The following is a 22,080-nucleotide window of genomic DNA, read 5'->3' on the forward strand; positions in this document are numbered from 1 at the left end:
AAAATTCTTTATTGCATCAAAGTGTATTTATCTTTTAATTTTGTGTTCCATGGACATTTGACCCTGATATCAATCTAGCTAGAACAAATGAAAGATAATATTCTTTTGATTGTCCAGTATTGATTTAAGGTAAAGTGGGTGAGGAGGCAAAGGGGAAGTAGAATAATGTGTTAAAGAATCATATTGGTTGGCCTTGCAGTGCACACCTTTAAAGTACAGCTTTTACATTGATGTTGCCTTTCTTTACTTGATCCACTATAACCTTTGTAGTAATGGAGGATTCTAAATGATGTTGTACAGTACTACCATACTTTGAGACACTGCTATATCATTTTAGGAAAATGCTTGAGGGGCTGACACTGTGGCGTTAGCAGGTAAAGCCCATATGGGCTCCAGTGTTAGTCCCGGCTGCTCCTTTTCCAATCCAGCATACCTGCTAATGTGCCTGGGAAAGCAGCAGAAGATGACCAAAGTCCTTGAGCCTCTGCACCCATTTCAGAGACCCGGAAGAAGCTCCTGGCTCAGCTCTGGCTGTTGTGGCCATTTGGGGGGTGAACCAGTGAATGGAAGACCTCTCTCTCTGCCTCTGCCTCTCTGAAACTCTGCCTTTCAAATAAGTTAATAAATCTTTTTTTTTTTTTTTAAAGTGCTTGAGATGAACACTTGTGTGTCTCATTCTTATGGGTGCTAGCACCCATCGTGGTTTTTAGAGTGAATTGATCTTTAATTTGCCATCTGCTTTTGAAATGGCTCTTGCACATTGAGGGGTCCTTTGTTCTTTGGACTTTGGTTCCTACCCTGCTTTTGCCTTCTGACTTTGTGCTCATTTGAACTCCTTCCCTCAACCCTTTCTGATCTATTTTTTCCTTTGTCCTGGTACATGAGGCTATAATTTACCAGTGTTGTAACTTCTGACAGACATGGTTTTCTTAGTCTTTGGAGCAACTTTATTGACATATAATTACATACCATAACATTCACCATTTTAAAGTGTTCAATAAAGCATGGTTTAGTAAATTTATAGATTTGTGCAGCCCACACCACAATGCAGTTTTAGAACATTTCCATCATCCCCCAACATTTATTATATCAGTTTGCAGTTAACTCTCATTCCATCCACAGCCCCAGACAAATGCTAATCGGCTCTCTTTCTATAGACTGACTTTTTCTGGTTTCTTCCTTTTAAAGATATATTTCATTTATTTGAAAGGCAGAGTTACAGAGAGAGAGAAATCTTCCATCAGTGGGTTCAATCCCCAAATGGCCATAACACCCAGGGCTGAACCAGGCTGAAGCCAGGAGCCAGGAGCTTCTGGGTCTCGCACATGGGTGCATGGGCCCAAGTACTTGAAGCCATCTTCTGCTTTCCCAGGCCATCAGTAGGGATGCTGGATTGGAAATATAGCAGCTAGGACTCAAACTGGTGCCCATATGGGATGCCAGCACTGCAGGCCCCGGCTCCGGACATTTATTATGAAATTATTTTGTTTTTTGACAAAAATATTCCAAAGCTGTAGATGAGAGAAACCAGATTTCTAATTCCGAAGTCATATTCCTATATTACGGTTCATATATAATGAAACGCAGGATCTAACACTCAAAGACTTTTTATTTGTTGTATAACAGACTTATTTTTTGTTATAAGCTAGTGTCTCTGATTTGAAGTAACCATATTTAGAGTGAATAAACCATGTTACAAACTATTGAATGAGTAAGTCATGTTGAAAAGTAAGGAAGAATTGTCATTTAGTATATTGGGAAAGAGTATTTAAAGAAATAGGATAACGAAGAGAATATTGATTATTTAAACATTGTGCAGATTAAAAGACTGTTATGCTTGTAATTAGCACTAGCCTTGATTATAAATAGCAACATAAAAATTCCTCGGAGATTTACAATATAGGATACTGAAACATTTGTTCTATATTTATTTCCTGTTTTAGTAAAGATAATGAATTTTTATAGTATATCAGAGGTACTTATGGATTAAAACCAATATTGAAGCAAAAATAACTAAATTAGTAGTGTTAGGTCAATATTAGGGCAAAAACAAGTAAATTAGTAATGTTAGCAAAAGTAACTAAATTAATAGTGTTAGCATAACTGGTGTTTTGCCTTCATGTTATGTTAATGTTTGACTTCCAAATGATTTTTTTTTTATTTTTTATTTATTTTTTGACAGGCAGAGTGGACAGTGAGAGAGAGAGACAGAGAGAAAGGTCTTCCTTTGTTGTTGGTTCACCCTCCAATGGCCGCCGTGGCCAGCGCGCTGTGGCCGGCGCACTGCGCTGATCCAATGGCAGGAGCCAGGTACTTCTCCTGGTCTCCCATGGGGTGCAGGGCCCAAGGACTTGGGCCATCCTCCACTGCACTCCCTGGCCACAGCAGAGAGCTGGCCTGGAAGAGGGGCAACCAGGACAGAATCCGGCGCCCCGACCGGGACTAGAACCCGGTGTGCCGGTGCCGCAAGGCTGAGGATTAGCCTAGTGAGCCGTGGTGTCGGCCCCCAAATGATTTTTTTAAAAAATGTATTTATTTATTTGAAAGGCAGAGTTATAGAGAGAGGGAAAGACAGAGACAGGTCTTCTATCTGCTGGTTTGCCCCCAAATGGCTGCTATGGCCAAGGCTGGACCGATCCAAAGCCAGGAGACAGAAGTTTCTAACTGGTTTCCCACATGGTGCAGAGGCAATCTTCCACTGCTTTCCCAAACCATTAGCAGGGAGCTAAATCAGAAGTGGAGCATCCAGGACTCAAACTGGTGCCCATATGGAAGCTGGCCCAGGCTTAACCTACTATTCCACAGTACTGGCCCCTCCAAATGATTTTAAATGAAATATTAACACCTCATTGACATGATTTATGGCTTGTAGAAATTTTTTTTTTTTGTATAATGAAGAAGTCAGTTGGTTACTTGATAATTTATCTTTGAAATCTATGAATAATATCCTTCAGCTGGTCAGGGTTTGTTCAATAATCTTGATAAAACAACATGACAAAGTTTATTTTTGCTTTAATTCACTCATTCTGTTAGTAGTCTAGGGGAAATTCTGCCCGTGACTAAGTTATTGCCCATGTGTATGTATGTTCCTATTGTCTTAAGTTGAGGTTCCACTCTATAAGAAGAATCAGTTATTAGAAAAGATTTGATTGCATGTGGACTTTGGTACTTTTGTGATTAGATTCTTAGCAATTACAGCAGGAGGGCAGTCCTGCTTCAGCCATATTCAGCTGGGTTCTTGGCCTTGTTACACACTGATTAGGCAGTTTTGGTCCCTTGGCTTTGTTTACTATGAGCAATAATAGTATCTGAGAGAGTATAAAGAAAAAATGTTGACTTGTATTAAAAAAATTCATGTTGACCTAAAATAGAGTTAATTTATATTTCATGATATATGACAGGCATTTTCTCTAAGAGTATCATCAAATTTTCAGTTACATACATTAACAACTTATTTTAGGTGGTAATTATTATCCCTCTTTTCAGTGAGATTTATCATTTAGTTACGTGTCTGACCCAGTTGTAAAGGAGGAAGAAAACTTTGTGGCATATTATTGTTAAGCAAAACTGTATTTTGTTGGACTGTGATATTAATTTTAAAAATGTACATATTTTTATTAATAGCTTTGAAGCTCCTCTCTTTTGCTGAGGATCAGAAAATCCCAAAGTCATCTCTAGTGCTGGTGTTGCCAATTCTGCAGATTTTATCGTCTACTACCTTGGAAGACTGCATATCCCCAGATGAAGAAGGTCCCTCCAGGCAGCAGCTGGCTCTAAGTCTTTTGGAAATGGTACAGCAGGAGTGTTACAGAGATGACCTCCAAAAGGTAATGAGTTCATCCTAGTTTCTCTTAAAATGTCAAGGTGAGATTTATTATCTCTGGAGATAATCTTACCCCCTGATGAAGTATCTTTTTGGGTTTAAACTCTATCATTGAACTTTATTGTTCTGCCAGGTAATGGTGTAGGAGATTTTAAGACATTCTTCTGGACTGTGAGAAAGGACGGTCATCCTGTAGTGAACGAAATTTTGAAAATGCTGTATAATCTTTGTTGTTGAGGTTTCAGTGCACATTAGTAGTCAAAGGTCTTGAGGAATCCTATGGAAAAGAAACTTACTCAGTTTAACTTAGTGATTCTCCAGCATATATGAACATGGGATTCTTTCTGTCTTATGATACTTTTTAATAAATGTAGGATATTGGTAGTTCTAGGACAATGCAAGGCAGGAAATGCTCTTTGAATGTTTCAGAGTTCTGGGATCAGTAAGAACGAGGCCACCCTGTATGCTTGCTTGCCTGCCATCCTACTGGCCTCTTTCCCTCCTGTCCTTCCTTCCAACAGGTGGAGCAAGCAAACTACCATCTACTGGTTCACTCTTTAAATGCACCAAAGCCTGATACTAGGAACCCCATCCAGCTATCCCATATGGAAGGCAGGAAAGTAATCACTTGTGCTATCTTTCATGGCTCCCAGAGTTTGTATTAGCAGGAAGATGGAGGCTGGAGTCATAACCAGGCACTGAACAGAAGCAACATCCTAACTGCCAAGACTGAACACCTGCCCCTTTCATTTTTAATATGACACTTATGTCATATTACCTGGAGTAATAGATCATACAGTTTTCTGTGTATGCCTCTATTACTTCTAATTGAAAGATATCAGATCTGTCACATATGTTTCCTAGCCCTACCTATCTGATTCTGCTTTCCCAATCTCACTTTTGCCATTATAATAATATAAAAGTATTGTCGATGTTGGGTTAGTGGCCGAGTTTTCGGCTTAGACTGCCAGAGTTTTTCTCTTTTGGTATTTGAGTTTAGCCATTGGTAAATGTAATATTACTTTCTAAGTCCTACCCTTATAAGGATGAAATAAGATTAACTAAGACAAAGCCGGTGACACATCTTAAGTCTCCATGGAGAGAGCAACTACATAAATGCAAGCTAAAGCCATGGTTATTGCTTCATCTGGAAAAGCAGATGCCTTTATTGTATTGTTACGTATTCTAGCAGCAAAAGCATGGTTGTTATTATTTCTTGTTTGAGCATGTAGTAGAAGCTAGCCTATAATTATAGGCAAATTGAATATATATTATAGCTTCCTAATCCTAATTGCTTGACTAAAACTTAATAACATGAACTAGCTAATTTATTTGCATTTGCAGAAGTTCTTGTATCAGCCCTAAAAGCAGTGCCAAATGTGTTTTTAAAAAAAGAATTTTTTAAAAATGTCATCTTGGTTTATTCATATGAACAATGACTGGTTCCTGAATTTGGATGGGGGCAGCGCAGGATGTACTGTTAGAGTTCTGTTCTTTCAAATCACAAGCATTATTTATGGAGGATCACCGCCCCCCCCCAACACACACACACACACACACACACACACTCTAGTACGGAAATACTCAGCTTACTGTTTGCTCAGGTGTGTGTGTGAATGTTATTCAACACTAATAGTTGAACTTTCTCATCAGAAGCTAGTAAAGAGGAAGGAGGAAGGAGGAAGGAATACCATTAGGGCTGTAAACATCCTTCTTATGATAGTGAGCTCCTTTATTGAGGCTTTGAGTTCTCCCATATGCATGCAGAGGCCCAAGCACGTGGGGCTTTCTGTGCTGCTTTTCTAGACACATTAGTAGGGAGCTGGATTGGAAGTAGAGCAACCAGGGCTTGAACTTGTGTCCATATGGGATGCCAGCACTGCAGGCCATGGCTTCCGGCCTCCAGAAGATCTTTTACTGCCTTGATTGATTGCAGAGAATTCTACATAAAAACCACAGATTGGGTTTTCTTTTTATATTTTGTTATTTTTATTTATTTTTTAGATTGATGGCTGAATAACAGTGTTCAAATTAAAACCAAAGTAGTTCTTCAGAAGTGCAGTTCTTTCGGTGTGTGTAAACAAGTGCAAATATCTGTAGCTTGTGATTCAGTAATTAACTTTCCATATGTATAGTACTGATAATCATGACATGAAAGACATTTTAACTTTTTCCAGCTTATAAGAATTAGAACGTGTAAGATAGCAAACCTGTTAATTCATCTCTCTACAATCACAGATTAATATAATTTAATATGCATTTTGTGTTTTTATTTAAAAATAGTGTGTGTGTGTGGGGGGGGGATTGTGGGACAGGAGGTTGAGTGGTTGCTTGAGAAGACTGCATCCCATATTGGAGTACCCGGTTTGAGTCCTGGCTACTCTGCACTTCCATTGCAGCTTCCTGCTAATGTATCCGGAAGGCAGCATGTAGTGGCCCAGATACTTGGCTTCCTGCCACCCACATGGTAGACTCTGATGGAGTCCATAGTTCCTGGCTTTGTCCTGGCCAAACAGGCTTTGCAGACATTTAGGGAGTGAACCAATGGGTAGAACTATCTCTTTCTTGCTTTTGGTCACTGTACCTTTCAAATCAATCAATCAGTCTTAAAATAGTTTGTGGAAAACAGATCCTTTTTCTATTTGGCTATTAAATATGCTATTTAGAACTACCTATTGTGTTTTTTCCAGGTGGAAAAGTATAAACACCAGGCATAAGTTCTAAAGGGCTTGAAAAATCATCCCCTCCCCTGACCCTCCTTCCACCAAAGAATTATGGGGAACAAAAGAAAGCACAGTGTGTGAGTCAGGTCTAGTCAGGTGAGAGAAACCATGCTGGTAATTTGAACAAGGAAAACTAAGCACAAACAATTGTTAACTATTCAGTGTGTTTAAATTACTGAAGGATGTAAAAGAGTCTTAAAGGGATATTGCCATGGTAATGATAGGGAGCAGCTTCCACCTCTAGCTTGAGGGAAGAGTTCCCAAGGAAGAAACTTCCAGTGTCCCTGGTCAAGATGGGATTCGTACCTAGGTGGAGAGAATGTGAGTACAGCCTGCTGGGTGATGGGGTACTGCAGGTCAGAGCCAGCCCGCTGGAAGCTGCCTACTGGAGTTTCTCACATGCCCTTGGCAGCTGTGGTAGGAGAAATGAAAGAAGCATCCATGAACCTGAAGAGAAACCTCTTTCTGTTTCTTGAGGCATTTCTTTTGCGCCCTCTATTGACATGATCTAACATTGCACCAGTGGGTCAAGGAGAAACATTAGCAAAATGCAGGTGCAGGAGGACAAAGCCAGGCAAAGGAAGGTGGATGTGGAGCTGAGAATGAGCACACAGAGCAACTGGTGCAACCAATAAAACAAAACGAGAAAAGATTTTTGAGAGGGAAGTCAGGGTAGGTTTTTTAGATGAAGTATGAAAATAGAGCCAAATTCCTGCCATGGTATAAGAGGGCAAAATCTACCTCTGTGAAGTTGTTTCAGTGTAACGGAAGGATTTAGAATTAGCCTGACTGAGCAAGGGTCTACCATATGTTTATTCATGTGTCTGTGTGTGTTTACATTAAGCATGGTACTTTTGGGTCTCTGGGAATAAAGTAATATTAAGTAAGTTTTATTTAGAGTTACTTAAAAGTAAGCAGAAAATATTTTGAATATTTGTCTCTTACAAATCATAACATTTTCAAGGCATTCTCATTCTACTATTTGTAGTCAAAGTTAACATTTTAGCATGTGTTGACATGTTTTAACATGTTTAGCAGGAGTTGTTATGTGATTCAATTCATATTTCTCACAATAACTGAAATAGGTGGTTGTCATTGTTATCTTGTTTTGTGATTTCTAGCTGGCTGATCTTAGTATACTGTTTGAACCTCTCTGGCCCTAGGCAAAATGGGTAACAAGGCACCTGCATTATGAAGTTTTTTATTAAGCACTTGATATGTGCAGACTGTATATTAAGTGCCTGAGTAAATATTAACTCATTTTTTTTTACCCCAAACTCTTTGAGGTGGGTAATATTGATCTCATTTTGCCTAAGAGGTAACTGAAGTATAGAGAAGTTAAATAATTTGCTAAGGGTCATGGCTTGGGAGCATAATTTTTTTTTAAATAGCTTTATTGAAAAGTAATTCACACAATACACTTTACTCATTTAAAGGGTATAATTCAATGGCTTTTGGTGTGTTCACTAAAAACTCTTTAGCATTATATAGCCCTCATTGCAACCAAACTTAGAATATTTTAATTACTCCCCAAAGAACTGCACCCTTTATTTGTCACAATGCTCCACTCACCTCCCCAAGTTAGACAACTTCTAACTACTTTTTTTCTATGTAGAGTTTCTTATTTTTCAACATTTCACATAAATGAAGTATTCAACGTGTGGTTCTCTGTGACTGGCTTATTTTTACTTGGCATGATATTTCCAAGGCTCATTCACGTTGTAGCATGTGTTGAACGCATGTCCATTCTATGGATATATCACATTTATTTTTCCATTCACCTGTTCATGAACTTCTGAAATTATTTCTGATTTTTGGCTGTTATGAATAATTCTGCTATGTATATTCAAGTATAAGATTTTTTGTTGATGTACATTTTCATTTCTGTTGGATGCTTGTTCACAGGAGTAGAACTTTTAAGGGTTACCATTTTTTTTTCTCCTTTTTTTTTTTTTTTTCCTCAGCTCACTTTGGTTAAGTCTGTTTTAGTCGCTATATAGATGAATGTTATTATTTATAGTTAATGAAAATCTATATTATTCACTTGTATTCACTTCTTTAGTACTATCATATGCTCATTTTACTTTAATACTTAATATACCTAAGCATTGTTATTAAAAAGCTTTTCAAAATAAATTCTCATCTCTTTTACATTTGTAAAATATGTTTAACAGGAGCCAGAGCTGTGGTGTAGTGGGTAAAGCCTGTGGTACCTGCATCTCATGTGGTCTCTGGTTTGAGTACAAGCTACTCCAATCCAGCTCCCTGCTAATGTGCCTGGGAAAGCAGTGGAAGATGGCCCAAGCCCTTGGGCCTCCTACACCCATGTGGGAATTCTGGAAGAAGCTCCTGGCTCCTGGCTTCAGCTTGGCCCAGCCCTGGACATTGTTGTCATTTGGGGAGTGAACCCAGAGGATGGAAGATCTCATTCTCTTTCTCTCTGACTCTCCCTTTCTCTATACCTCTACCTTTCAAATAAATAAAGAAATCCTAAAAAAAGAGATGTTTTACAGCCATTTAATAATCATTTCAAAGTTGTTTTTTTTCTTTAAAGATTTTATTTATTTATTTGTGTGTGTGTGTGTGTGTGGGAGGGGATTCCATCCACTGGTTTCACTCCTTCCACAACAACTGGAGTTGAGTGGAAGGAATCTAATCACTTGAGCCTATATCACTGCCTCCCAGGGTCTTCATTAGCAGGAAGCTTGAGTCAGGAGCAGAGCTGAAAATCAAACCCAGGCACCCTGATATTAAATGTGGGCTTCTTAACTGTCAACTTAACCACTGGTCCAAAACCTACCCCTAAAAGTTATTTTTCTGTGATTCATATTCCTTTATCTTTTTTACACAGATATAAGTAATATAATATAATCTTTATTTCTGAACACCTACTTTATCCCCTAAAAGACAAAGTCTGCTAACATTGTCATAGGCCCTTCCTCAGTCTCTGGGGCCAGGATCTGGTAGTTGGTGCCAAGAGAATATGTTTGATTACATCCTGATCTTGTCATTGTGGCAGTTGCATCTGTCACTCATCGGGTCCATTTTGTGACATCTTATTCAGTGTTGGGCCTTTCTTTTGCTGCTGTAATCTCAGGCAAATAAACAAAAAGCAGAATCTAAACATGGACATAATACTAAAAGTTATCTGGGATTGTTTTTTTTTTCATTGTTTACTCATACAAGTCTGTAATTTTGTGCTTTTCACTCAATTTTGCTTCATAGTGACTTCCAAATTGTTTTCTTTTATACTCATACCTACCAGTTTTACTTTTCTCTCCTTAGGATAACAGTGATCAGATGCATATTTTCTTTTTATTTCAACTTCAGACCTGTGCTAGGTGCTTCATTAGATGTTTTCTGATATCCATCTTAGTTACCTGGCAGGAAAATAGTCATTTAGTTTTACAAATTAGGAAAATAAGGCATAGACAGAATGCATTATGGCTAATAACTGGCATGGCTGTGCTAACTCCTGGTGTTTTAAATCTTAAGTTCAATACTATTTCTTATTAGTCTACAGAGTCCATGCATTTATTTATTTATTTATTTATTTATTTTGACAGGCAGAGTTAGTGAGAGAGAGAGACAGAGAGAAAGGTTTTCCTTCCGTTGGTTCATGCCCCAAATGGCCGCTACGGCCAGCGTGCTGTGCCAATCCAAAGCCAGGAGCCAGGTGCTTCCTCCTGGTCTCCCATGTGGGTGCAGGGCGCAAGCACTTGGGCCATCCTCCACTGCCTTCCCGGGGCCACAGCAGAAAGCTGGACTGGAAGAGGAGCAATTGGGGCTAGAACCCCTGGTGCCAGCGCTGCAGGTGGAGGATTAGCCTAGTGAGCTGAGGTGCCAGTTGAGCCCATGCGTTTAAAGAATTTCATCAGGGTTCGGTGCTGTGGCGCAGTGAGTTAAAGCCCTGGCCTGCAGCGCCAGCATCCCACATGGGCACTTGTTTTAGTCCCTGCTGCTTCATTTCTGATCCAGCTCCCTGCTCATGTGCCTGGGAAAGGAGCGGAGGATGGTCCAAGTGCTTGGGCCCCTGCTGCCTTGTGGGAGACCTGGTAGAAGCTCCTGGATCCTGGCTTTGGTCTGGACCAGCCCTGGTTGTTGTAGCCATATGCGGAGTGAACCAGCAGATGGAAGACCTCTCTGTCTCTACCTCTCTTTGTAACTCTGCCCTTCAAATAAATGAAATAAAACTTTTTTCAAAAAAGTAATTCCAAAATAACAAAAGGAATTTCATCATCTTGGGGAAAAATGTATTTTTATATATAGGGCTATATAAATATGGATATTATTTAATTAAAACATGTTTTAAAAGTTTGAAATGAAAAGAGAGAGAGAAAGAGAGAATGCTTCCATTCACTCACTCCCCAAATGCCTGTAGTAACCAGGCCTGGATCAGACCAAAACTAGGATCTAGTGTCTTATGTGGCTGGATCCCAGTTACTTGAGAGAGATTATTTAAGCTTTTAAATTTATATATTTTTTGGAAATAGTCATTCATTGAAATGGTTCAGCAAGTAAGAAGTGGTATACTTTTAGAAGCTTCCTTTTTGCCATTGATTCCAGTTGTCCAATTTTGGCCCTCTTAAATAGAAAATGATGTTTGGTGCTTACTTGTTTCTTCTGTATTTGTCCATATACTTTTCTTCGTTTATATGAGCAAATATAAACTTTTGTTTTTTTTATCCCTACCCTCTAAAAAAATGATAGCATTGTAGACATACTATCTGATCTTGTATTTCCACTTAGGAGATTTTTTTCTTGCAATTATTACACATAGAGTTTTTTATTTGTTTCTATACTGGCATTTAATTTTTGAATAAATTTCATATCCACTCCTAAGCATATAGTCAAGAAAACTGAAGTCTTATATTTCTCACAAAGCTTTTACAGGGATCTTAATAGCAGAATTGCTATTCATAGTGTCCCCAAAGAAGAGATATCCCAAATGCCCACCAATTGATGAGTGGATAAACAGCATATGGTGTATCTATACAATGGAATGTTATCTTGCAGGATAAAGAGTGAAGCATTGATGCTAGCTACAACATGGGAACAGGCCAAGTAAAAGAAGCTGTTCATAAAAGTTGACTCTTGTTTGGTTCCTATTGAGTGAAATGGCCAGAATAGAAAGAGAAAATAGATGAATGATTTCCAAAGACAGTTGGGAGTATGACAGGTGGTGGTAAGGCTGGTGAGGAGTTAGTATTATTGGGTTTTATGGGGTTTCCCCTTGTGGTGATGAAAATGTTCTAGTATTAGATATTGATGATGATTACACAACTCTCTGAATTACTAAACTGAGTTGTAAGGTTTAAAAAGCTACGTATTATATGAATTGTATCTCAAAACTATTATTAAAAATTTTTGTAAAGCTTAACTTTTATTTCCTTTCCTTTCAGTTGTTATTGTCATCCTTGTAAATCATACTTCAATAACTGGATAATTACAATCTAGAGAGTTCTATTTCATCTCATCTCCTCTACCTGATTTGAATGAATGTATTACCAGGCAATGTCTATAGTGTCTCTGGCCTCTCCTGAGCCATTTATGCATGCAACATAATGCAGGGCTCTGTGCATTCTCTGACCCTGACTTTGCTGCTTTCTTTCTGTAAGGAGGTATTTCTCAGATTGATTTCAGCATAACATTTTCACTGGGTATTGTTTTAGTGTAGAGCTGTCAAACCATTTCTTATTGTGGAACTTATTCATAGTTATTAATGAAATCCCAGGCTATAGCTGAATCAACTCTGTACCTATCAACGTACTAAATGTTATAAAAATGAATTGTTCTTAGTCCAAGTCTGCCATCTGCCCTGGGCTTCCTCTTATGAGGGCCTGGAGATGGGTAAATACAGTGGTTATTCTATCTTCCTTATCTTTGGTAAATACTTCGTTGAGTTAATGGATTTTTCTAAACTCTGTTGCCTGTGGATCATGTATATTGAACAATTTTTTTTTCTGCCTTAACTAGAAATGAATAGTAAGTATGAAGAAAAGTTGTCAGAAGCTGTTCTAGAGTTCCACTAGCAACTGTTTTCTCTGTGCAATCCTGTTATCTCAGGATTAGTATCCATTTGTTGGAAGGAAGGACTTCTTATAATAAAATATGATAATTACATCTGATAAATATATTTTATCTCATCTAATCATACCTGTTTTGTATTCATTTTCAGCCTTCCCATAGGCTTGTGTTCCCTATAACCAGCATGTATGGCTCAATATTTACAACCTGGAGAATTCTTGAAGTAATGAGAGAAGAGTCTGCCACAAATGACTGGTTGGCTTCAGTGGGGTCATTGCTCCCTATTACTACAGTGATCCCTGTGCCTGTTTTTCTTTTGCTGGCTCACCTCCTTATTGAAGATAAAGGACAAAATCTTCACAAAATACTGAAGGTCACCACAGAATTAGCCCAAGCAGACTCCTCACAGGTGAGAAAATAATAGAATAATAATGGTAGGAGAGCTTCATGATTGGAATTGCAGATTATTCTTACTTTGTAAATTATTTTATCAAAACTTCTAAATTATGGGTTTACTTTTTTTTCCTGTCATAGTTGTCTTTATCCTCCCAATTTGTTCTTCTTTCTCCTTACTCTGAGTTGATATATACTTACGGATGACATTTCTTTAATGAAAGCACATTTTTCAAGGAAATCTACACAGAGTGCTATTCTGAGTCTCCAGTTTTGTGTGTATTTGCTAACTTATAATGCTTTTGCTCACTCTTGCAAACTGTTCCAAAATGTTTGCAGGCCCTTCAGAAAGTATGTGAAAAATTGAACTTAAGAGGCAAGTTTATTTTGGTGCAAAAAATTTTGAAATCCATGCTTAGTAGATATTTTCTGTGAAAATTCAGAAGATCCCTCATTTTAGTTCTAATGTTGAGTTTTTAAGATTTATTTATGGCCGGCGCCGCGGCTCACTAGGCTAATCCTCTGCCTTGTGGTGCCGGCACACTGGGTTCTAGTCCCGGTTGGGGTGCTGGATTCTGTCCCGGTTGTCCCTCTTCCAGGCCAGCTCTCTGCTGTGGCCAGGGAGTGCAGTGGAGGATGGCCCAGGTGCTTGGGCCCTGCACCCCATGGGAGACCAGGAGAAGTACCTGGCTTCTGCCATCAGATCAGTGCGGTGCACTGGCCGCAGCGCGCCGGCCACGGCGGCCATTGGAGGGTGAACCAATGGCAAAGGAAGACCTTTCTCTCTGTCTCTCTCTCTCTCACTGTCCACTCTGCCTGTCAAATAAATAAATAAATAAATAAATCTTTTTATTTATTTATTTATTCGAAAGAGATACAGAGAGAGAAGGCAAAATGGCTGCAATAGCCAGGCCTGGCTGATCTGAAGCCAGGAGCCAAGAGCTTCTCCTGGATCTCCCATGTGGGTGTTAGGGCCCAAGGGCTTGGGCAATCCTCTGTTGCTTTCCCAGGTACATTAGCAGGGAGCTGGATTGGAAGTGGAGCAACCCGGACTGGAATGGGCACCCATAAGGGATACTGACACTGCAAGCGGAGGCTTAACCTTCTACACCACAGTGCCGGCCCCTTTAATGTTAATCGTAGAAGGTAGACTTAGATTAATCAATTCAAAATAAAGTGTCAATACAATAGTCATTAATATTGTCTTAAGTTCTTGCAATCTGATCTTATTTTTATTCAGTCATTTAATAAACTAGAAAAAGTTGTGTCCTTGATGTGTGTGGTACTGATCTGCATGCTGGGATATGAGGGCAAACAATTTTTCTTGTTATCTGACAGAACTTAGAATGAAATGAAAAAACAATTGGCCTTTAATGAAACATTTCCCCCCACCTATTAAACCAGACACATATTTAGCATAGTAATCCATGCTTTTTACCCCCATTGGATGGACTCTCTAGAAGGGAAGAGTTTTTTTGCTAAGTAGCTATGACACTTTCATTATTCATGGTATATCAGCATCTGTGCTTGTATTCTTTTCAAGCATTGTAAGAAAAATGTTCATCTCTTAATTGAGAAAGTATGTGTTCCTAGGGAAAAAAGTCTGGTGCTAGAGGTAGGATAAACATGTCATGTTTTTTGCCAAGTAAACAACTGCTGATAGCTCTCACAAGTTTTCACTCTGGTCATACTTCTATTCTAATTCTGCAAGTAGATCAGTAATGGACTCAGAGTAACTTTATTTCATGGTATATGCATAATATGAGTTATTTGAACTTGCTTCCTACTTTATTTCTCCTTTTACTTTCTATAATAATTCTACTTACACCCAATGCTTTTGTTCATAATAGATACATTGTAGGGTAATATCTTTAGAATAATGAATTCACCATAATGCTTACAGATTACTTTAAGATGGATCACTGAGGTCATACAGTGGGTTACCTTGATTTGTGTAACCCACCTATGTGAAACATCTGTTTCTACACACTCATACACACATACTCAATACATGAATTTAGTGTTTGGAATTCTAGGGTGATACTTTTGGGTTATAAGTAATAGAAACTCATCTTAAGTTGCCTTAAACAGTTTTTATTAACTCTAGTATTCAGCCCAATCATGGTGTAGATGGTGTATTTAAAGTACATTTTGTTTCTTTCCTCTGTGAATTGACTGAAATCTCAAACCCTTGTAGTCACAATCTAAAAGGAAGAGAGAAGTAGAAAATGTTCAAATTGACTTTATTTGAGTCATGATAGGACATTAATTGTCCATCAGCTGGATTGGAAGAGGAACAACCGGGACAGAACTGGCGCCCCAACGGGGACTAGAATCCGCAGTGTCGGCACCGCAGGCGGAGGATTAGCCTAGTGAGCTGTGGCACTGCCCCTTTTACATCTCTTAACAACTGTTTATAAAATCTGTTGTACCTTTCCTTCTTTATTGAACTCTTCAGTAGTTGTTGATATTGGGTATTATATCTTATGGAATAATAGAAGTGTTGGGTGAAGCTATTTTTAATATAGCATGGTGATTCTGTAAAAGCTTTATAGGTTTTATCACATGCTTAGTATTATGTCTTACAAATATATGTAGAGAGAATACCTGACAAAAGATTTTTTTCTGTCTTGGAAATCTAGGCTATTTGTTAGTGGTTCCAAAATCTGAGAAAATGTATTTTCTTATTTTTGGCTATATGGTTGAGTTTATTGCAAGATTAAACATTTGGGTACTGGGAAGGAACATTAAACACAATGGTTATAACTTTTAGATAGGTTGATATATTTGAAAATAAAATGTAAATAATAGTCTAGTATCTCACCTTTGATGAGTACCTCTCAGTACTATGTATAAAGTATATCAGTTTCCTTTCAACTGATTTATAAAAGGGAATATGCTAAAGAGCAAAATCTTACACATTTAACTTTGGAGAACTACAAGTTCCTTCCTTTTATTTACCTCCACCTTCTCCTGCCTCTTGATGAACTTAACCAGTTGAGTTTTATGAAACTATACTTCTTTCAAAACCTTGCTATTAGTTTATGTTTCTGTTTGGTAATGGGGATACAGTCATGTTCATTTGCTTTATTTTGTTTTGTTTTTACTTACATTTTATTTGCTTTTTACATTTTGGTGGTTAAGCCTGGCTGAAGATCTTAGTAAGAAGAATCACAATCTTTGATAATTTTATTTTATCCTTTCTGTTTTCAGGGCTTACTTTTTTTATTTGTAAAAATGTACACATATTTGAGCCATTCAAAATCACTTATGTGGCTGTGTTCATGGCCTATGACTTGCTGGTCTTTTAAAAGTCATATATTATCAAATAGTAAAAGTTGACGTTTAGGGCAGAATCTTGTGATAGTTCTACTCAGAGTCGTAAGACATATTTTAACATGGAAAATGAATAGGAAATGTGTGAAATTTAATGACCTGTAAGTTACTGCTGTGAGAAAAGAAGAAAATATATTCTATAAAGGAACTTGCACAAAGAGTCTTTGGACCCTGCACTGTGCCCTATTGTCACTGAGTTCTATAAATTGCTACCCCCTGAAGTCAGTTTGCTTCCTATGTTCTTCAGAACAGTAAAAAGAAGCCATAATGTATAGTATTTTTAATAAAGAGCCTTATAGATAAGAAGTGCTGCACAACTATTCCCTGGTAGCCATAGCATCGATTATGCCTTGAGAAAAATTGGGATAAGCCTGTCAGCATAAAGCAATTAGACCAGGGGAAACACAGATCAAAATACAGGGTCAAATTGTATTTACCCCTTCCTGTGACTATATGTTTATTTCTTCTTTATAAACCCCACGTGGATATCTGGAGAATAAAATGTTTTTTAACAGACATTTGAACTTTTTTATGTTTTCCTGGCTGTGTGCGCAGACAAGAGCTTATACTAAGGGTAGCAGGTCTACATCAGTTTCCTGCTATTCCTGGTTATTATATTGAACTGACTTATTTATGCTGAGTCTATAGAAGTTACTTAAAATTCTTAATAAATGTATTGTTTGTGATTTTTCTTTTTTTAAAATTCTATTTAAGTTATAAAAATTTCATATATTTCATATATACAGGTTTAGGAACATAGTGAAACTCCCTCCTGCCCATGCTCTAACCTTTCTTCTTCCTGCCTCTACCATTCCCACATTTAATTTTTACAAAGATCTACATTCAGTTTACTTAATGATTGTAAGGTTAACCCTACACTAAGTAAAAGAGTTCAACAAATAGTATGAAGAAAAAAAAAACCACTGTTACTCAACAGAAGAGACAAGAACTGTAAACAATCATCTAATCTCAAAATGTCTATTTCACTACATTACATTACATTTTAGGTACTCTAATAGTTACCTCAGATTAGGGAAAACATATGGTGTTTGTCTTTTTTAGGACTAGCTTATTTCATTAAGTTATTATAATGGTTTCTACTTGTATCTATTTTGTTGCAAATGAAAGGATTTCATTTTTTATTATAGCTGAGTAGTACGTCATAGTGTATATATACCATACTTTTTTATCCAGTCAACAGTTGATGGACATCTGGGTTGATTCCATATCTTGGATGTTGTAAATTGAGCTGCAATAAACATGGGGGTGCAGATAACTTCTTCATATATACTAATTTCTTTTGGTTTGGGTAAATTCACAGGAGTTCAATAATTGAATCAAATGGTAGGTCTATATTCAGCTTTTTGAAGTATCTCCATACTGTCTTTCACAGTGGTTGCACATTAAGGTACCTTTTCCCCCACATCCTTACCAGCATTTGTTGTTTGTTTATTTCTGTATGAGATACATTCTAACTGGGGTGAGATGAAACCTCATTGTGGTTTTGATTTGCATTTCCCTGATGGCTACTGATCCTGAACATTTTTTTAAGTGTTTGTTTGCCATTTGAATTTCCTCTCTTGAAAAATGCCTGTTCAAGTCCTTTGCCAATTTCTTAACTGGATTGTTTGTTTTGTTGTTGTTGGTTGTTGAATTTCTTGAGCTCTTTTTTTTTTTTTTTTTTTTTTTTTTGATAGGCAGAGTGGACAGTGAGAGAGAGAGACAGAGAGAGAAAGGTCTTCCTTTGCCGTTGGTTCACCCTCCAATGGCCGCCGCTGCAGCCGGCGCACCGCGCTGATCCGATGGCAGGAGCCAGGATCCAGGTGCTTTTCCTGGTCTCCCATGGGGTGCAGGGCCCAAGCACCTGGGCCATCCTCCACTGCACTCCCTGGCCATAGCAGAGAGCTGGCCTGGAAGAGGGGCAACCGGGACAGAATCCGGTGCCCCGACCGGGACTAGAACCCGGTGTGCCGGCGCCGCAAGGTGGAGGATTAGCCTATTGAGCCACGGCGCCGGCTTGTTTCTTGAGCTCTTTTAAAGATTCTGGATGATAACCCTTTATCAGTTGTGTAGTTTGCAAATATTTTTTCCCATGCTGTTGGTTGCCTCTTCACTTTGCTGAATGTTTCTGTTGCAGCACAGAAGCTTCTCAGCTTGAAGTAATCCCATTTGTTAATTGTGGCTTTGATTGCCTTTGCTTCCGAGTTTTTTCCCCAAAAGTCTTTGCCTATGCCAATGTCTTACAGAGTTTTACCAGTGTTCTCTAGTAATTTGTTGGTATCAAGTCACAGATTTATATACTTGATCCATTTTGAGTGGATTTATGTAAGGTTTAAGGTAGGGGTCTAGTTTCATACTTCTGCATGTGCAGATCCGGTTTTCCCAGCACCATTTATTGAAGAGACTGTCTTGGCTCCAGGGGTTGATTTTTGCTCCTGTTTTTGTGCCAGTACCAGGCTGTTTTGATTATAACTTCCCCGTTGTATGTCTTGAAATCTGGTATTGTGATGCCTCCAGCTTTGTTTTTGTTGTATAAGATTGCTTTAGCTATTCGAGATCTCTTAAGTTTCCATATGAATTTTAGCATAATTTTTTTCTAAATCAGAAAAAAATGTTGGTATTTTGATTGAGATTTCATTGAATCTGTAAATTGCTTTTGGTAATATGGACATTTTGATGATATTGATCCTTCCAATCCAAGAACATGGAAGATTTTTCCATTTTTTAATTACTTCTTCTGTTTCTTTCTTTAGTGTTTTGTAATTCTCATCATATAGATCTTTGATGTCCTTGGTTAAATTTATTCTGAAGTATTTATTTTGTAGCTATTGTGAATGAGATTTGTCTTAGAAATTATTTCAGTTGTTTTGAATAGCTTGAGAAGAATTGGAATTAATTTTTTTTAATAAATATCTGGTAGAATTCAGCAGTAAAATCATCTGGTCCTGTATCTTTTTCTGTTGTGAGGGTCTTTGTTACTGATTCAATCTCTGTCTTGGTTATTGGTCTATCTAGGTTTTCTGTTTCTTCATGACTCAATTTCGGTAGATTGTTGTTGTTCAAGAATACATCCATTTCTTCTAGGTTTCCTGATTTGTTGGCATATAGCCCTTTGTAGTAATTCCTGATGTTTCTTTTTTATTTCTGTGGTATCTGTTGCTATATTTCCTTTTTCATGTCTGATTTTATTGACTTGGGTCTTCTCCCTCTGTTTTTTGGTTAGTTGGCGCAATAAAATTTTGTTTATTTTTGCAAAAAATTAGCTCTTCATTTCAGTGATGTTTTGTATCTTTTTAGTTTCAATTATGTTTATTTATTCTATAAGCTTAATTATTTCTAGCGTCCTACTAAATTTGGGGTTGGTTTGTTGTTTCTTCTAGGTCCTTGATATGCATTGATTGCTCATTTCTTTGGTGCCTTTCCAATTTCTTCATATAGGCAATGATTGCTATAAACTTCCCTCTTAACACTGCTTTTGGTGTATCCCTTTAGTTTTGGTAGGATGTATTATCGTCTTCATTCATTTCCATAAATTTTTTGATTTCTTCTATGGTCCCTGTTCATTCAGGAGCATGTTGTTCAGTCTCCAGATCTTTGTATATGATCTAGAGAGTCATGAGTTGTTGATTTCCATCTTCATTCCATTGTGGTCAGAGAAGATACAAGGTATGATTTCTATTTTTTTTTTTTTTAATTTGCTGAGACTTGCTTTATGGCCTGCCATATGGTCTATCCTAGGCAAAGTTCCATGCACTGGTGAGAAGAATGTGTATTTTGCAACTGTTGGGTGAAAAGTTCTGTAGATATCAGTTAGGCCATAGTGTCTATTAGCTCTCTTGTTTCTTTGTTGATTTTATGTCTAGTTGATCTGTCCATTGCTGGAATAGGCTGTAGAAGCCCCCCATTGCTATTGTATTGGAGTCTGTGTCTCCCTTTAGATCCATTAACATTTCTTTTAAATAGCCAGGAGTCTAGGCATTGGGTGCATATACATTTTTTATAGTCACATTTTTCCTGTTGATTTGAGCCCTTAATCATTACATAGTGCTCTACTTCCTCTCTTTTAACAGTATTTCTGTTAACGTATTTTGTCTGATATTTGGGTGGCTACATCTGTCCTTTTGGGCTTTCCATTAGCATGGAATATCTTTTTCCATCCTTTCACTTTCATTCTCCATATATCTTTGTTGGTGAGATGTGTTTCTTGTAGGTAGCAAATAGATAGGTCTTTGCTTTTTTAAATTCATTTTGCCAATCTGTATCTTTGAATTGGAGAGTTGAGGCCATTTGCACTCAATGTTACTATTGATAAGTAACAACTTGGACCTGTCATTTTATTCATAAATATTGTTTACTTTGGATTTCCTTTGTACTTTTACTGTGAAATTTTCTTCTTTCACCTTCTTTCAAGTGGTGCCTTTTTTTCTGTATTTCTGTGTTTAACACATCCTTAAGTATCTTTTGTAAGGCTAGACAAGTGGTGACAAATTCTTTCAATTTCTGTTATGGAAGGTCTTTATTCCACCTTTATTCATAAATGAGAGCTTTGCAGGGTACAATCTTCTCTTAAGACTTTGACGATGTCTCGTTGTATAGCCTGTATAGCTTCTGTATGTTCTGACAGTAATATGTTGTTTGTCTTTTGTACATTTTAGATTCTTTTCCTTATATTTTACTGTAGAGAGTTTGACTACAATGTGTCACGGTGAAGATCTTTTCTGGTCACACCTATTAGAAGTTCTATGTGCTTCCTCTACATGGATGTTCCTTTCTCCAAATTGGGAAAGTTTCCTGTAATTATTTCACTAAATAGACCTTCTAGTCCAGTCTGTCTTTCCAGACCTCAGGGATTCTTATGACCTGTATGTTGAGTCATTTGATAATATCTTGTAAATCTCCAACACTGTTTCTTACTGAAAGATTTCCAAAGAATTCTTGGGGCTGGCGTCTTGGCTCACTTGGTTAATCCTCCACCTACAGTGCTGGCATCCCATATGGGTGCCAGGTTCTAGTCCTGGTTGCTCTTCTTCCAATCCAGCTCTCTGCTGTGGCCCAGGAAGCCAGTGGAGGATGGCCCAAGCACTTGGGCCCCTGCGCCTGCATGGGAGACCAGGAGGAAGCACCTGGCTCCTGGCTTTGGATTGGTATAGCTCTAGCCCCAGCATCCATTTGGGCGGTGAACCAACAGAAGGAAGACCTTTCTCTCTGTCTCTCTCTCTCACTGTCTAACTCTATCTGTCAAATAAAAAAAATTTTAAAAAAAGAATTCTTATCCAGTTTGCATATTTTCCTCTGCCACACCAAGTCTGTTAAGATTTTCTACTGCATTTTTATTTGATCTGTTGAATTCTTCATTTCTAATATTCCATTTCTATTTCTCTTTAAAATCTCAATTTAATGAGAAAAATTTTCATTCTTGTTACGTATGGTTTTATTTAGTTTGTGGATTTGCTTCTGATTGCTTTTGAGTAATACTGTGATTAATCTTTTAAAATTTGTTTCCTGCATTTCATCAATCTTTTCATCTCCACATTCTAATAATGAATGTTGTTGTGTTCCTTTGGAGGGATCATGGTATCTCCCTTGTTCTTGTTTCTTGATTTTCTGTTTATTTTTTGGCTTCTGTGGTGTTATTTGTTTGTTTTTTTCCTCTGATGGCTTTTGTCTTTGAGCTCTGCCTCTGTGGCTTAGTGGAATGTCTGATCTTCCCAGTGAATACCAAGAGATGTATACTGGATCTGGCCAGGAGGTTCTTTTCAATGATCCAGGTTGAGGTGA

At 37.8% G+C, this 22,080-nt stretch overlaps 1 protein-coding gene across 3 annotated transcripts in view; it reads left to right on the forward strand.

Moving 5' to 3' along the window:
- FOCAD (focadhesin) overlaps positions 1 to 22,080 on the forward strand; it is a 381,367-nt gene that overhangs the window by 110,558 nt on the left and 248,729 nt on the right. For all 3 annotated transcript variants that reach the window (XM_002708074.5, XM_017340978.3, XM_017340982.3), the window contains 2 exons: positions 3,625 to 3,827; positions 12,725 to 12,982. In XM_002708074.5, the coding sequence (XP_002708120.1) occupies positions 3,625 to 3,827; positions 12,725 to 12,982 (461 nt within the window). The remainder of the gene's footprint in view (positions 1 to 3,624; positions 3,828 to 12,724; positions 12,983 to 22,080) is intronic.

Source organism: Oryctolagus cuniculus, chromosome 1 (genome assembly GCF_964237555.1).
Source record: "Oryctolagus cuniculus chromosome 1, mOryCun1.1, whole genome shotgun sequence".
NCBI lineage: Eukaryota > Metazoa > Chordata > Mammalia > Lagomorpha > Leporidae > Oryctolagus > Oryctolagus cuniculus.